A 17,084-nucleotide genomic window follows, 5' to 3' on the forward strand; every position below is an offset into this window, starting at 1 on the left:
CTAACTTTGCTTACCTTGAAGCCCTAATCTATCTGTACTCTCAAAAGGAATGGAACAAAGATTCCTCATACCTATGTTGACATTTGCACTATTTAATGTAAATACTAGTATTACAACCACTTCTCTGTTGAGCTATATAGCACCTAAAAATTGTAAGAGATAAAAGATCTGCAATATCTGGCTTAAATTAAGCATGCTTTGAGGAGCTTCGTGGTCCTAGAAATTATTCAACTGACTATAGCCTGTGGCTGTTTACTTAGCAAATGCACCCAAGAGGATTTCTAGTAAGAAATTAAATCTGGATGAGGGAGATGGATCTTTATCCTAAACTTGTATTCCAAGCAACATTGGCATAGCTTTTCAATGACAGCACACTTGTCTTTTTCTGTCTTTTTTAGAGACCTAATGATTCCAGTGTTTCCTTATGTTGCATATTAATTCCATTAATGTACACAACAATAGGCTGGAAGCTGGTAAATGAATCACTCACTGAGAGGTCAGTTCCCTGGGGGCATGGACCATCTATTTAAGCAGTCACCCAAGAAACAAGTAATCAAATAAATGAATGTATAATTGCAAACTGTGATGAGAAATGTGAGGAACAATATATCAGTTTCAAATACCAAGATCTATATAAGTTGATAGATTTCTTGACTGAGGGGACTCACTTCAGAAGATTATAATCATGCCCACTATTAAATGCTTATTAGGTAGACAGTCAGTGTGAGGAAGAGAGAAATTTTGTATTTCTTTCCCTTTTCATGGTTATTCTGGGATGGGGGACAGGAAGGTGACTACACACTGTTCAAAACAACATTTAAAATAAGAGCGTAAGTGGGTTACTTAGGATTTATCTGCTTATCTGAGAATCAAATTGGAGAGTAATGGACAGATTAAAAATAGGTTATCCTGTTGTCTTGTTTGCTTTATCTTCCCTTAAAGAAGGAATGACAGAAAGATCAACAAAGGGAAAAGAAGAAATGGGAAGAAAGAGGAAAAAGAAAAGGAGGGAGGGAAGGAAGGGAGGAAGAGAAAAGGGAAGGGCGGGAGGGAGGGAGGGAAGGAGGGAAGGAAAGAGGGAAGGGAAGGAGAACTTTCAGAGATTACTACAATTCCATCTGCATCTCATCCTGTCTCTCCTTCCCCTACCTCTTCCTCCTCCAACACAACTACTGTGCCAAAATTGCCATGTGTATCATTTCAATGCCTATTTTTGTATTTTACTACACACATGCATGCACAAACACTGTAGTGATTTCCTAAGAAATAGAATTAGGTCTTGTAAAATTTTAAATATATCTGGTTTTTTTGTGTAAGCATTCTTTCTGTGGGGTTTTTTTTCACACAACACTATGTGAGGTATACCCATGTTGATACATATAGAACTGGTTTATTCATTTTCACTTCAGTTTACTTGCCCATTGTGTCTATGTCTGGTTTGCTGGAGGGCTGGGACCCTCACCCATTTCTGCTATGACAAGAGTGCTTGATGAATAAACATCTCTGTTGTCTCCTTGCTGCAAGTGAGTAGGCGCTGAGGTACAGAATGCCTGGATCATGCTGAACCACCCAGATTTTATTTATTTAACATCATACTTATAAAAATGAATAGAAAAAAAACATTATATTTTACAGCTTCATTTTGGAAATTCTTGCTTGACAAAAGCCCTAAATTGAAATCATATCTTTGTTATTATTCCAACATCTGGAATGCTTCACCATTAATGGGGAAACATACAAAATCACCTTCCTACTTTGCCTTTCAGAAGTCAGAATTACCCCTCAATTAGATTAATTTTGATGGTGTTCATTATGAACCCCAAAAAGCAATATAAGTTTTATTTTAGAATTTTATTTCTATAATTAAACATCAAAAATAGTACTAAAACCATGAAAACACATGTCAAAAGGCTTATTAAATTCAATATACATTTATTCACTTAATTAACTGAACACGACAACAGTGAAGTTAATCTATAATGGAACTCTTCTCACTCTTGCCTGATATTTGGTAAAATCTGGTCTTCTTTTAATCATAAAACTATACATCACTACTAATCTTAGTTTCTAGAGAGAGAATTGTTCCAAATAAAATTTGTAGCTCTGGCTGGTGCTGCTCAGTGGTTTGAACACCGACCTGCAAACCAGAGCCTTCAATTCCCAGTCAGGGCACGTGCCTGGGTTGCAGGCTGGGCCCCAGTAGGAGCATATGAAAGGCAACCACACATTGATGTTTCTCTGCCGCTCTTTCTCCTTCCCTTCCCCTCTCTCTAAAAATAAATAAATAAAATCTTTTAAAGAAATTGTAAATTAATTTATTACAAACTACTGTGTTAGTAATTGAAAAATTAAAATAAATTGAAAGTATTCATTTTCACATGTTAAAAAACAGTATAACGTCCAATCAAGCAATAATGTAGGGAAATTAGTACTTTGTTGCATTATCATTTTAGCCTTTTAAGAAAGTATTTTGGCCGTATATAATATAAAAAGTCAAAAAATGTATATCTTCAGATATAGTAATTTTGTTATTGTGTTTCCATCCTAAAGAAAAAATTCAAAATGTAGAAAAGGCCATACATTCATTAAAATGTTTATTTTAGTCTATTTTTTTCTTTTTTTTCAACCTTGTTTGAAAGCTGTGAGGCCAGCTTCAGTGTTACTTTCCCTCCTTTTATGACCACCAGGACTGCTATCCAGATCCAATGGGAAAGGGAATGGGAGGGTTATTTTAGTCTATTTTAAACTGATAAGATTGAAAACCACCTGAATGTCCAACATAAGGTACATTGTTTTCTACCAAAAAATTTGTCATCCTTGTGCCAATGAAACAAATGTTATACTCTTAAGAATTAAAGGGAAGAAAACATAATCTTGAACATGGTTATGAATATGCAAAAATCCAACTGAAGGGGAGATTGAATGTAAATATGCCCCAGTAATAATGCTTGCTGTGTTACAAGTAATATTTCTCCACTACTATCAACACACTTTTTAATTTATTAATTACTTATTTTAAAAAAGAATGATGTGCCCTGCTCTCATGCCATAGGGAGCTCAAAATTTTGCACAATTTCTACACCTGCTTTATTTATACTTGTTTTGGATTTTGTTTTTCTTTATTTGTAATAGCTTATTTTTACTGCACTTTTCCATTGCCATTGATCACCCTTATACCCTCTCCCCTCTCCACCCTCTTCCCCAGGCCCCACAACCACACTGTTGTCCATGTCCATGAGTCCTTTTCCCATTTTGCTCAATCCCTCCACCCACCAGCCACCCTGCCTCCTTGTAGACCCATCACTTGTTCTCCATTTATGAGTCTGCCCTTATTTTGCTTGTTCATTCAGTTTGCTTATTAGATTCTACAAATTAGTGAAATCATATAGTACTTGTCTTTCTCTGACTGGCTAATATTTCACTCAGCATAATGCTCTCCAGGTTCATCCATGCTGTCACAAAGGGTAAAATTTTCTTCTTTTGTTGTAGCTGAGTAGTATTCCACCGTGTAAATGTACCATAGGTGTTTTATCTGCTCATCTGCTGATGAACATTTAGGCTCCTTCCAAATCTTGGCTATTGTAAATAATGCTACAATGAACATAGGGGTGCTTATGTTCTTTCAAATTAGTGTCTCAGGTTTCTTTTGGATATATTTGCAGAAGCGTAGTTGCTGTGCCAAAGGGAGTTCTATTTTTTCCACAGTTTTCTGTCTTTTACTCCCATCCCAGCCCATCCCCCAACCCTTCCTACCTCCCTCCCATTTCCACTCCCCCCTAGTTTTTGTCCATGTGTCCTTTATGCTTGTTCCTATAAACCCTTCCCCCTTTCCCCTGAAAATCCCACCTATTTTTAATTTTTTGAGGAAAACTTCATACTGTTTTCCAGTGGCTGTTGAATTCCCACCGAAAGTGAAGAAGGGCTCTCCTTTCTCCACATCCTCACCAGCACTTGTTTGTTCATTTATTGATGATGGCCATTCTGACAGGTGTGAGATGATATCTCACTGTGGTTTTAATTCACATTTCTTTGGTGATTAGGGACATTTCTCAAGGGAAAACTGTGTCCTAAGACAATACAGTTTTAATGTTACCACTCCTGAATTTTACTTCACTCCTTCAGGAATGCTGTTTCAAGATTACTGTGATTACCTTTGGGTGAATGTGTTAGCTCTTTGTTCTGGAATAAAGCATCATGTGGCAAAGCAATAGAGCATGTTTGCACGTAATCAAACATAATAATACCTGTAAAAGAAGGCCATATCTTTATTTCATCCTCTAATTCTGTGTCCTTGTTTAACTATTCTGTACTTATTACCAAGTCATAACATTCAGTTCAAGGTAAACACTTTTTTGACTTTGATTTTGACTTCTACTTCAATTCTAAGTCCCTTCCCATTGTTTAAGAGCTTGTTAATATCTGAATTCCTCACAATCTGTTCACTATAGAAATTCTTGATGATCAAGATGATGAGAATAAGGATGCTCTGATTTGGAGGAGGTAGCCTTATTTTTTATGTCCCCTAGGACATATTTCATCGAATTATACTTAGGAAACATTACACATTGTAGAAATTTAATACATTCTCTTATACTTCAAAGACATATGAGTGAACCTAATGATGTAATTTGGGGAAAAAATAGTCTGTCTTGAACTCAGCCAGACGTCTACGGTAAAACATGACTAAGATGGGCATTGGATCCTTGACAAGGATGTATTAATTACTATTGCCTCATTATTACTTCTTCTTCTTCTTTTTTTTCTCTCCCATCCCTGGCCATCCTGATTTATGAACTGCTTCTCATATTCACAAAGTGGTCCATGAATCACCCCAACCCAACAGAAATAAATAAAAATGGTCCCATTTACACAACTTTTGGTACGTAGCTAATTACCTGAAAATAACTGCTTGGAATCGCACTGAGAAGAGTGTCATTAACATTCAGCACTAAGAGTACAAAAGGGAGAGGGGAAGAAAGCAGAAACCAAAAGCAAAAATAAAAATATAAGAGCAGTATTGATTGCAGTGTGGATTTTTAAAGCATCACCAAAGAGTACCTAATGATCTTACAATAGAGGGATGGTAAGTAAGTTGTGGGGTATCTGTATAACAGAGTCCTGAGAATCTATTAAAATTGTGTTCATGGAAAATAACAATGACTTAAGAAAAGTCTTACCTATAGGGTTACCCAAAAAGCAGCAAATGAAATTGTTAAACACAGTATAACTTCAACTTTATTAAGCAATATACTTAGAAGAAAAGAAATTAATAGTAAGGTTGTGGTCATGAGATTATGATTATTTTTCTTTTCTTATCTATAACTTTCTATATTTTCAGGTGTTTTATTATGACTATGTATTAATCATAGAATGCATTTATATTAGTAAGCTTAAATGTATTCATTTATTTATTTATTTAGAAGCATATGGCTTTAAAACAATAATAGCCACAATTAACTGAGTGAGTTCTGTGTACCAAGCGTTGAACTTCTATGTGCAAATAACAACCTTTTCCTCTTGCCCTGTTTCCCACTGCTCCCCACCTACCTGATACCTCTGTTCACAAATCCAGGCTAAGGCGTCTTTGGTCCAAGATGCCACCAACTGAAAAGTGTAGGATTGAACTTTCTTTCTCCTGAATAATTTCCATGTTTTCTTGATAATGTAAACCTCTCTCTGATATGACATATTTGTTCTTCTAGCAAAATGGCAAAGATTGTCCCACATGAAAGATAAGCATATCCTATCTAGCCATTTTATGAAACCAAGGGACGGTGGTTCTATCATGTATTTTCTAAGTCATGACAATATTAAAATAAACAAAAACAAAATAATTTTTACAGAATAAAGGTGCAGTTGTATATATTTGTACACTGTAGTTTCAATGCTCACAATATTGCCTGATTTCTGATTTAAGTCTTCTATCATTTTTATATGCATTATTGGCTGGGTAAAGGATGTCCTGAATAACAAATAACTAAAAGAACACTAAAAATATACAATAATAAGGTCACATTTAGTTTTTAAATGTATTTTATTGCTTGTGGGAGAACTTTTACTGAATCAATAGTCTCCTGCTCAGACTGTCCTAAATATAATAACCGGAAAGAAAACAAACCTTAGCTCTTGAATCTACAATAATCTGAATTTTCATCCCAGGGCTACTATTTACAGACTGTCAATTTGGAAACATTTCTTAATCCCATCAGACATCAGTTTCTTTATCTTCGAACCTAATGTATAAATGACATTAACATAAGAAGGCACTTTTACATAATATATTAAATAATACCTGTGTGGTCATCAGAATAATGGCCATCCAAAGCTATCCATGTTCGAATTCTTGAGACCTATGAACATGTCACCATTCATATAGACATACAAAAGGGACTCTGTATATGTGATTAAATTAGGAATTTTGAAATGAGATTATCGAGATGGGCCCAATGTAATCACACATGTTCATATATAAAGAAGGCAGGAGAGTTAGAGGGTGAAGAGAAGTGAGGACAGAAGCAGTCATTGGGGTGATGTTCTTTGAGGATGGAAGAAAGGGGCATGAGCCAAGGAATGCAAGCAGCCTCTGGAAGATGGGAAAGGAAAGGAAATGGAAAAGGCGAGCGCAATTTGGCCATCTCTGGCTTGAAGTTCTGAACTGGAATCAGAACTCAGTTTTTGCTGAATTGATTCATTGTATAAAATACTGTTCAGTGAATGCCGCCAGAATATGAATGCAACCCCTTTCCAAGAATATAAATAAAATATTTTACAAGCATTTACTCAGGGTGGGAGGCTTGCTTTAAGTAAACAGAAAAAAATTTATTATCATAGCATTGCAAAAATCCTAAAATTGAATTTATAGTATCACTGCTCTTAATTTTTTCTCTATTCCATTATTTTGCTACTTGTACCTACATTCCTCTTAAATCTCACACAGCAGTTTATCTTCTTTGGTTTTCTTATCATTTTTGTCTTGTGCTCTCAGGATTTCACCTGCAAATACCAAGGTATTTTCTTAAACATAGTAGCCTACCTAGAATAAAATTTGATGGCAATTATAAAGATAATACACAGTCTTTACACCACTTAGTAAATGCTGGCTAAGGAGAAAAAAATCTATGTACTCTTTAATGGTGACTTAGGCTAACCCATCCATCTTTTCTCATCAGTCTCTCTCGGTGATAGACCTCACATGGATTAAGGGTGCAGCCTCAAGGCCGAAGAAGATATTCTCTGAAAGAACTTTACTAAGTAGTGCTGATGTCAATCTTATCATTGTTACTCACTACCAATCACACCAGTCTAAGTAGTGTGATTAGAATTCAGCGTATTCAAGCTTTTTTTCCCTTCCTGTTCTCATATCCTTTTAATATAGATTCTATTAAGTTTTTATAGTTATGTTCTACAGAGATCAGGTGTAAAACCTAAACGCTTATCCTTATAAAATTAAAATCTCAAGTATATGCATATAATTTGTTCATTTATTTAAGTTCCCATTCTTATTTGCAAAGTGCTCTTTATATGTTCATGTTTGAATGTGTGTGTGTGTGTGTGTGTGTGTGTCTAGATTTTAAGCTGCTATGGGCCAGAACCTCTGGGATCCTGTTTTGTCAGCAGTGAGGGTCATGCTCCCCTTAGACATCAAATATACATGATTTGTAATTAGTGTGACTCTTCAAGTCAGTGACCATGCAGAATACACCTTCATAAATGAATACTACAGCAATATGATTTTGTTCATTCTCCAGTATCATGGGACCATAGTTTCTAACAGCCTATTATAGTGTTCTGACCTAACCTTCAAAATGTCAATAAATTGGATTATAATGTAAGCCATTCTAAATGTCTTTGAAAGAAGACAGATGAATGTTATGCTATCATAAATCTGTACCCCTGGGAATTCTATGTTCAGAAAAAGTCAGTTAATGCTTGAGTGTGAAAAGTTGCAAAAAAAAATCAAAAAACCCTTCAATTTTAAAGCTCTCAACTTATCCAGTTTTGGGATCTTTAACACCTTGGATTCCATAGACTTAGAGCATCAAGCTGGTCCAGCCTCAATGTGAGTACATTTCCATATGGATCTGTCAATTAATTGCATAGGTGACTGACTGTGGCTGAGCAATTAATTCAGCCAGGTGAACAAATGGAAAAACAGGGAGACAGCAGTCCTTCTTCGAGATGTTCACTGCTGCCTCTCACCCAGAAGACACAAGAGACATTCAGGAACATCTCACTGTTTGCTAATGACCCTGGGATTCTTTCTGAGCATTTTTTTTCCTCATAAAGAGCTCAATACATTCAGCTCACTCGGCCATAAGCATTACAAAGTCCAGAAATGCCACACACTTAAATTAGCAGAGACTGACACTCTGTTGTATAAATTTCCACAGGCTACAACACAGATTTATGAGCACCTGCTTATATAGGGGATCCTGTCTGAACCCCAGTGATCCCTCCCTTCTCAGGACCCTTGTGAGACTCTGGGGGCCATATTTATAAGTCTGTGGCTTTCCTTCCAGCCCTTGCTACATAATTTTGAGAGAGTTGGCACCTAATCCAAGTTGGGCCAATGAAATACTCTGGGGAAATGGAAAGTTGGAGCAGATCGATGCCAAGACAGAAGCTGTTTCACTGAACTAGTATCAGTGCTTTCCAGAGGAAGTCAAGCACTTCCTACAATTTCCTGGAACTGCCTTGATTCCCTCCCTTTCTGAGTTGCAATTACTCAGCGTTTCTGGGTATTATGATGGGATTTGAGACAAGACAACTTAACTGGACCAGTAGATCATCGTTGAAAAAATATCAAGTCATGGGCAAGCCTCTTCTGTGATGGGTGGTTTCCCAAGGTAATATCAACTAAGTTTCTTAGATCTACTGATTGCTGAATGGATTGATCATAACAAATAACAATAGTAAGTTCAGTGATGCTTTCCAAAGTTGTTTTCTTTTTCATTACTCACAACTGTAGGACCCATACACATGAGACATTAGTTATTCATTTACACACAAGGCTTTGTTAGCTCTTCAAATTGCTCTGTAAAAACTCCAGAGCCCCACAATGTATGAGTTAGTAGTTCAGTGTAAGATTTCAATGTGTGTCCTGATTACGATATGATGTGCTTAGCTAACCAGATGTCACATGTCTGAAAAGGTGAGGTCAATTAAGTGAAATATGCCGACCAGTGGGATTCAGTGATATTCTCAAGTATCTCTAAAGCTCTTTAATAGTCCAAATAATATTTAATTCTAATTTTGGGTTAAAATAGTATCATTATTTAAAATTATAATAAGAAACAAATATACTGTGTTGTATCCTATGTACATTTTCATGTATTCAAGATCACCACAATATTAACTTATGCAGCCAGGTTAATTTATGCAGATCATGGAGCATTTTTAGTTTGAAGGAAGTCAAGCTTCCTATTAATCCATCATTAAGCACATACCAGAGATCAACTACCAATGAATGTATATGAACCATTTGTAAAGGTGTCATTAATCATGGAGGTGGTTACTTGACACACAGGTTTTGTTCTTCATCTAATTCAGGGTAGCCTATGGCTGGTTATGTAAGATGTTTAGAAACAAATGTTTTACTATTAATGTTCTTCTCAGTACTATACGAGTAAGATACAACAGAAAATTATTGCCGCTGAGGGAGATTTAACTCCCTGATTATAATCCCTGCTTTCAATTTGTATGCTCATTAAACTACATATCAACATTTGAACTTATAAGGTAATTTTATATTAACAAAATACTGTTTTGTTCTTATTTCATTTGTATTTCATATATTGAGCTTCTGTGTAAGATTTGTTTCATTAATGGTTTTCTCAAAGAAAAAAAAACTACCATTAGAGCCAAGTTTCTCAGCCTTGACACTCTGACATTTTGAAACACAATTACTTATCCTTGGGGGCTTGCCTGGTCCTCGCAGTGTGTTTAGCGGTATCCCTGGCCTCCAGCAACTGGATGTGAGCATCAAGTCTCCACCACCAGTATCAGAACATGCCTACAGACATTGCCGAACGTCCCCTGTGGGGAAAATTACCCACTGCCACAGTCGTGGCATCACAGGACTGGCCACACTTTAGGAATTCACAGATCATGTTCACTTCTTCAGAGTTTCTATTCAGACACAGCTGTTGAACAAACGCTGTAGTAAAGTGGGTAATTTCTAAAGTGTTTTCAAATATGTATTGTATTGCCTTATTAAGAGTGTTTGAAATACCATGCAAGCCATAAAAATAATGTTGTACAATTGTATTTTCAGAAAACAAAAGATATGCAGATTATTTTAAGTGAAAAAATTAATCAATTCATGTAACTATGACAGCAGAAAGCAAAAAGGAATCTAGTAAAATCATGTTATGTGCTGACTTTTGGAATACAATTAGTCTTTAAATTTTTTAAAAACACTTTGAAGAAATGTTTTAAATGAAGCTTGAAATTTATTTTCTGCTCTTGCCTATGCTCAAATACATCTGATTCAACTGACCAACATCCTGTCTGAGAAAGGCTTCAAAGGGAATGTCCCAGTGCTCATCCTGTGAACGTTCATTTTCCATGAGGAAATCCACAGAGAACTTGATAAAGACTAGGGCTTTTGTAATGATGTTTTTAAGGAGAAGGTTCCTGTTAGGTTAACACACATGACCAAAATAATAACTCACCTGGGCAGCCTCAGAAACATAGGAAAGAAGAGTACTTTGTCAAATTTAGATACACTGTTGTTGGGAGTATAAATTGGCACAACCTCTCCCAAGGGCAGTGTGGCAAAGGCTAAAATGCATTTACCCTTTTCCTAGCCATTTCCTGTGTAGAGATAGCCCACAGGTGTTATGATACATAGTAAGGTGTGCCAGTGTATTCAGAGCATCTTCATTTGTAAAAATAAAAGACAAGAAACAATGTAAATGTCCATTGAAGGGTGACTGGGAAAATAAATTATGGTATTTCACACAACTGAATACACTGCAGTAAAAAACTTAAGACAGCTTATTATTCACTGTAAAACCAATTCCGAGAAGTATTGTTAACACAGACAAGCATGGTCAAAACAGGGAGGCTGCCGTCTAAAAAGCACCGCCCCCCAGAAGATAAAGTGGGGTCAGAGGCTCATGGAGATAAATTAAATAGCCCACGCTCACACCACTAGTCAGTAGCAAAGAAAGACTCCAATTCAATCTGCCGGCCTTCAAAATTTTTAACCACACAATGTTTATAAACCCTGGTAAACGTGATTCAGGACCGGAAAGCCTGGAAATGGAAGCCATCATCCTTTTCTGATGCTATCTTTCATGATGCTGTCTTTTCTCTCTCTCCTGACAGCATCACAACCACAGCTGCGTGTATGATGGACCTGCGAAGATACCCTCTGGATGAACAAAACTGCACCCTGGAGATTGAAAGCTGTGAGTTGCTTGGACAGGGGAATGAGAAAAAGGGGGGTTGCTAAATTCAACCTTGCGCTAATTGGTACTAGGATCTTTTCAGCTATACTATGCTACCAGCTTTTTAAGGGTTTCCCAGGCTAGTGACTTTCTCCCTGTTATTGGTGGCTCCAGGGTCATTTCAATGTTGTTAGATTTTTGAACCATTAGGAAAAGTCTACTTAGTTTGGCTGGATGATTTATGAACTCATGTTTTCTCATCAGAGTGGAGCCTCTCCCAAAGTGTTCTAATACCCAAGATGCGTTAACAAGAGAGGAAAAACATTTTGATATGTGAAAACTTTGTGAGATTGTTTTTTATTTAGTCTGTCGACTTGAAGGATTATAAGTTGTTATCTTTTAGCAAAACACTACGGTAGTCTCGTGTGCTTTTGTCTTTCTTCATAGGAAGAACAAACCTTCATGAGGCTTGTGCATTGGGTCAAAGACTCGATGTGTTTCAGGTCTAGTGACTCTGACCTGAAAGAGTCTAGTGACTCTTTGGTTTGTCCTCTTGGGAAGTTTTTACCTGATTGCTTTCTTAACAATTTGAGTAGTTGAGTTGCTAAGATTTAACCTGATTGATTATCTTTGTTTCACTGTTTCACAGACATCAACAAGCAGACAGTTGAGCCCATTTATTTTGAATACCAGGCCCAGGTCATTTTCTGATTTTTAAGGGAAACAGAAAGGTGCAGTAGCTAATTCAGAACATTGCAATACCATCTAATATAACGCAAACAATAGACAGATTTATTTAAACTATCTAAAACACTTCCCAAATTTAAACATCAAAACAGTTAAAAAAAAAGGGGGGGATGGGAATTCAGATGACTTCATAGTATTATTAAAGAGTAAATGGCCCTGGCTGGCGTAGCTCAGTGGATTGAGTGCAGGCCTGTGAACCAAAGGATCACAGTTCGATTCCCAGTCAGGGCACATGCCTGGGTTGCAGGCCAGTTCCCGGCAGAGGACGCATGAGAGGCAACCACACATTGATATTTCTCCCTCTCTCCTTCCCTTCCCCTCTTAAGATAAATAAATAAAATATTTTAAGAAAATAAAAAATAAAGAGTAAATGTACTCCCAATTGCCTGATTATTAATTATATCAATTGTCTAGTTTTACTGAATAGAAACATAGAAATAGATAAAGATGCTAACGTGGCTGTAGCCATAGATTCAGACACAGACATTGCTCTACTAAAACTAGACACCAGAGTGATTTTTAAATTATATAAATAAGTCAATTGATGGGTGTTCTGAGGTGAAAGTATTTATGATGGCTTTTGGTTTAAATGCCAATGACAACCAAATTCAAAAGGCAGAAACAAAATATGAAACCAATTATTTCTTAATGGCCAGTGGTATTTTATAAATAAGACAGAACTGGACCTGAGCAAGTAAACTATCGCCTTTGGAACTGGCATGGAAAGAGGTTAACACACCAGTTTCTCTACGTGGGTCGCTGTTTACCCTCGGCACATCTTCCACTGACTGTGAATCTGTACCTTCACCTGTGCCGGACAGCAGTAGGATATGACAGCCTCTCCACGTTCAAAGACCTTGTGGTTTACATCATTCATTTTAAAAATTCATGAATTTGGTGACAAGTATTGAATTTATTCTGTGCTGTAAATTAACAAGCTCTAAAATTATCAGCATTTATTTTCTCCTAAAATGCATATTTTATTTTATAATACATATTGAGTTTTTTTCTGTTATTATCAATTATATTTTTCTTTAAGCAGGCAATTTACTTTATTCATACTTAGAAAATAGATGACTTTTAGCTCCATTTATCATATCACATAATGACTAAAACAGAACTATAAATGAAGCAGAAACAAAACATAACTTTGGTGGGGCAGGGAGGGGGAGGCACAGACAGCCAGATAGTCCAAAACAATCACAAAGTAGGTGTCAGGTGATAGTTTGTGACTCGGGCGTCTGATGGTCACTGAGGCAATTCAGTAAGATGCAGTCAGCTGTGTGGACAGATGGATGAGGCAGAGTAACTAGGACCCTAAAGTCAGCTAATATGGAGGATTGTGGACAGATGGTGGCCATCATTAAAGTGACCCAACAGCAGGTCACAGAACTCTAGTCCCTAAAGATATTACCAAAAGCAAAGCAAAAATTCAGGTCTGTAAGAATCTGTGTAATGAGGACTTTATAATGGTGGAAACTGAGAGAAAGGGGAAAAAACACAGAACTGCCTTCTCCTTGCCAGACCAAAGCTGGGCATTAACATAACCCCTCTGTAACATAAGTATTTCTAACAACATTTGAGCGATGATGTATCTGAGGGTCATAGAAATAAAACAACTTACCCAGGGCCACATGACAAGGACAGTGGTGAAGCGTGAAGCTAAACCCAAGTAATCCTACTGTGACAGAATCCTACGATTAACAGGTGAGCAAGGAGCAGAACGTCAATGATTAAAAGTACAGCACCAATTGGAACCACTCTCAAGTAAGCTGAGGATAATGAATCAACCAAAAACTGGTCTGTATTAACTGAATTATCCCTAATAAAGGTTCATAGAGCCCAGAGGTTGAGGCAGAATTAGTTTTAGGTCAAAGATCATATGATTGCAACTGCAGAGAGGGGTAGCCTGTGGATGCAGGAAACCAAATAGTCCTTGACTCCACTGATGTTAACCTAAGAAAAAACTTTGAAAGCCTCAAATGACAATATTGTCTAGCTTTAATATTTTAGTTAAAAGTGTACCCTCTTTAACCATAGATACATCAATGTAAAGAGATCTTAAATATTAAAAGGAATAACTTCAAACAACAAAGTCACATATGGCAATAATGTGGAGTTTAAGTGAGCTTTGCTTGTTCCTGCGTAAGTACACAATCAGTACATTGTTAACTATTAACAAATATAGAATTTGTTATTCATCTATTTTAGTTCTTTACTATGAAAGAGGTGTTGTGTTATTTGCTGAAACAGCTCTCCCTGAATTTATGAACACTATAATTGAGCTCTCAAGTGATTACAAATGAGAGGCTGTAGTGTCTGTTGAGAAATTCGAATGATAAAGTAGACCTTCTACCAATGTTACATTGAACCAATAATACTTTTCTGAACAATGAAGTAGAAATGTTACTTACCTCAGAAAATGGACTAGTTTGTCTTCTCTTCCATCACAACCCCAAGGAGGAAGAAATGTTTTGCTTGGATATGTCCTTGGAGAAAAATTAAAGATGATTTACTTTTCTTTAATGTCATTTTATCAAGTAAAATTGAAAAGGCCATAAAGCCTCGTTATCTTGAAAATCTAGTTAAATTTGAAGCAGATTAATAGCTTTATGGGCCTGAGATTCTATAAAAAAACAGTTAATGGCATATAGAAGAATAAATCAAGAAATTTAGTATTAAGACCATTTGGAATTTGAAATCAATCTAACTATCATGGGAAGTTTTGGTAGCCACAAGATTCCTGAAGATATAGAAGGGCTTAGGATAACAATCAGGGAATATTTGGGTGCCTTTTTCCATCTTCTGCAGCAACCATTGAGGAAGATCTTGACCCTGACCTCACCCTCTGGGCATAAGCAGTGTCAATTGTCACTATAACCAAAAGTAGTAGAAGCCATTTCAGGCCTGAAATCTCTTAGTAGGCTCACCAATCGTCTTTGAAACTTCCTTATATCATCACATTCTAAGTTAGCGCTCTGTGTTTTAGAGGAAGAGGCTCCCCTACTCTCTTTATAGCCTAACTCTAGCCCTTGTGTTCAGGATTCCATCTTTCTGCCTCCTCTGAGAATTCATTCTTTCAAGTTTACACATACTTCCACCCCCTGATCACTTAGATACTCAATCTCACCCTCTGTACTAGCTCCTTATTCAGTTTAAAAGCAAGCTTAAAACTCTTCTCATCACAAAACCCCTTTACTCTACCCCTATACATACCCATAAACTTTTCCTAATCTCTCTACTCCCTTTTTTGTTCAAGCTACGTGAAATAACAGTCTGTATTTGTTGTCTGGTACCTCAACCTTCTCTTAACCCACTGAAATCTGGAGTCTGTCTACCTGTGTCTCACCTGCACTAACCCTGTTCTCAGAAAGTTCAAAATACACCTCTCTTTACATGTCATCTTTATTCCCATGATCTCCAAATATATATCTGCAGCTCAGATCTCTTCTATGAGACTGATGAATGTAGCACTCTTCTTGGTGTATCTATTTTTATGTTTCAAAGGCATTTTAAAGTTAATTTGCTCAAAACTTAACTATGAATTTTTCCCTCCCAAATGAGTTTTCTTTCCATTCTCCTTAATCTCACAATGAAACCAGAATCCTAGCATGAATTGTTGATATCTTTATTATGTTCTTCCAGACCAATCTATCATTAAGTACCACTCATTCTACTTGCAAGGTATTTATCAAAACCTTCCACTTCTCTCCAACCTTACTGCAAACAACCGTCATTGCTTCTTACCAGGTCATTGTACAATAGCAGTCTTGTCATTGACTTCCTTTAACTCATTGTCTATGCAGCAGCCAGAGTGGCCTTTGCGAGCTATACATTGGATCATATTACTTCTATACTTGAAAGTATTCAAAGACACCCACTGCACCAAGAAAATTCTCCACATTTTCTTTTGCTATTTTATAACTATATTCAACAATCAGCAGTTAGTTCTACAATAACCGTTTGTATATTTTTGGAAGTGGTAATGGGTACATAAGTATAAAGTTTAATGGGTACCTATAAGTGGTAATGGGTACCAATGTATAAAGCTTGTTTGGTGAAGCTTCATCCCCATTGTGTCTTCTGAACAAGTGCGCCCAGATACGGCGTGGGACATTCTCATTCATTCGGCCCAGGCAGCTTTGTTGTGCCTGGTTTCAATGCAAACATCTGGAGTTCTCATCTCCTTCATGGCAATTATCCAGATCTCTTTGAGTGCCCTACAGGCATACTTCTTGAAACCCACTCCACAGATGCGCCTGTGAGTGTGGATGGTGTATTCTCTGGTCACTACCTCAATGATGGCAGAACAGTGCTTCCTCTCAACACCCTTTTTATGAGGAAGCTATTATGCTGGGCCCAGGTTGGAAAGTTCCACACTTCTTAATTTGACTTTCAACTGCCTATGTGATCTCCCTCCCGTGATGTCTTTCTTCTCTTCTGCAGCCATCTTTCTCTTGCTTACGACATGGAACTACACCACGGATTCTGTTTCCTGCAGAGAGTTCTTTCTTCGATCCCATTATCCTATGGCTAAAATGTTTTGATCTATCATGGCTCTTTTGACTTTTCTTTTCTCATCCTTCAACTCTCCCCTAAGATAGAACCTCCAATAAGAGGCTCTCCTGAGAATCCAATCTAAATTGCAAACCCCAAGCTATTGTGTTTCCAAATTTTGTTAATTTCCCATGTAGCATTTAGTAGTATTTATATGCTTCTGTGTTTATTGTTTCTTTCCTCTGTGGATTATAAACCCCACGGGGAAAAAGATCATTGCTTTGTTCACAACAATAATTAAAACTTAGCCTAGTACTTTATAATAAATATTTGTAGAGTGAATATATGCTAAATGTCTTAGCTCCAAACTTTTCAAGTCTTAAATTTTAGAGACAGAAGTTTGGTTTCAATTTTCTCAAATAAGATTTAAGGCAGAGATTTTTTTTT

At 36.7% G+C, this 17,084-nt stretch overlaps 1 protein-coding gene and 1 pseudogene across 2 annotated transcripts in view; one reads left to right on the forward strand and one right to left on the reverse strand.

Moving 5' to 3' along the window:
- GABRB1 (gamma-aminobutyric acid type A receptor subunit beta1) overlaps positions 1 to 17,084 on the forward strand; it is a 335,719-nt gene that overhangs the window by 236,114 nt on the left and 82,521 nt on the right. For both annotated transcript variants that reach the window (XM_053655002.1, XM_053655003.1), the window contains exon 5: positions 11,332 to 11,414. In XM_053655002.1, the coding sequence (XP_053510977.1) occupies positions 11,332 to 11,414 (83 nt within the window). The remainder of the gene's footprint in view (positions 1 to 11,331; positions 11,415 to 17,084) is intronic.
- On the reverse strand, positions 2,616 to 2,727 carry LOC119063573 (uncharacterized; annotated as a pseudogene).

This window comes from Artibeus jamaicensis, unplaced genomic scaffold (genome assembly GCF_021234435.1).
Source record: "Artibeus jamaicensis isolate MK-2021 breed Jamaican fruit bat unplaced genomic scaffold, CSHL_Jam_final contig_889, whole genome shotgun sequence".
Classification (NCBI taxonomy): domain Eukaryota; kingdom Metazoa; phylum Chordata; class Mammalia; order Chiroptera; family Phyllostomidae; genus Artibeus; species Artibeus jamaicensis.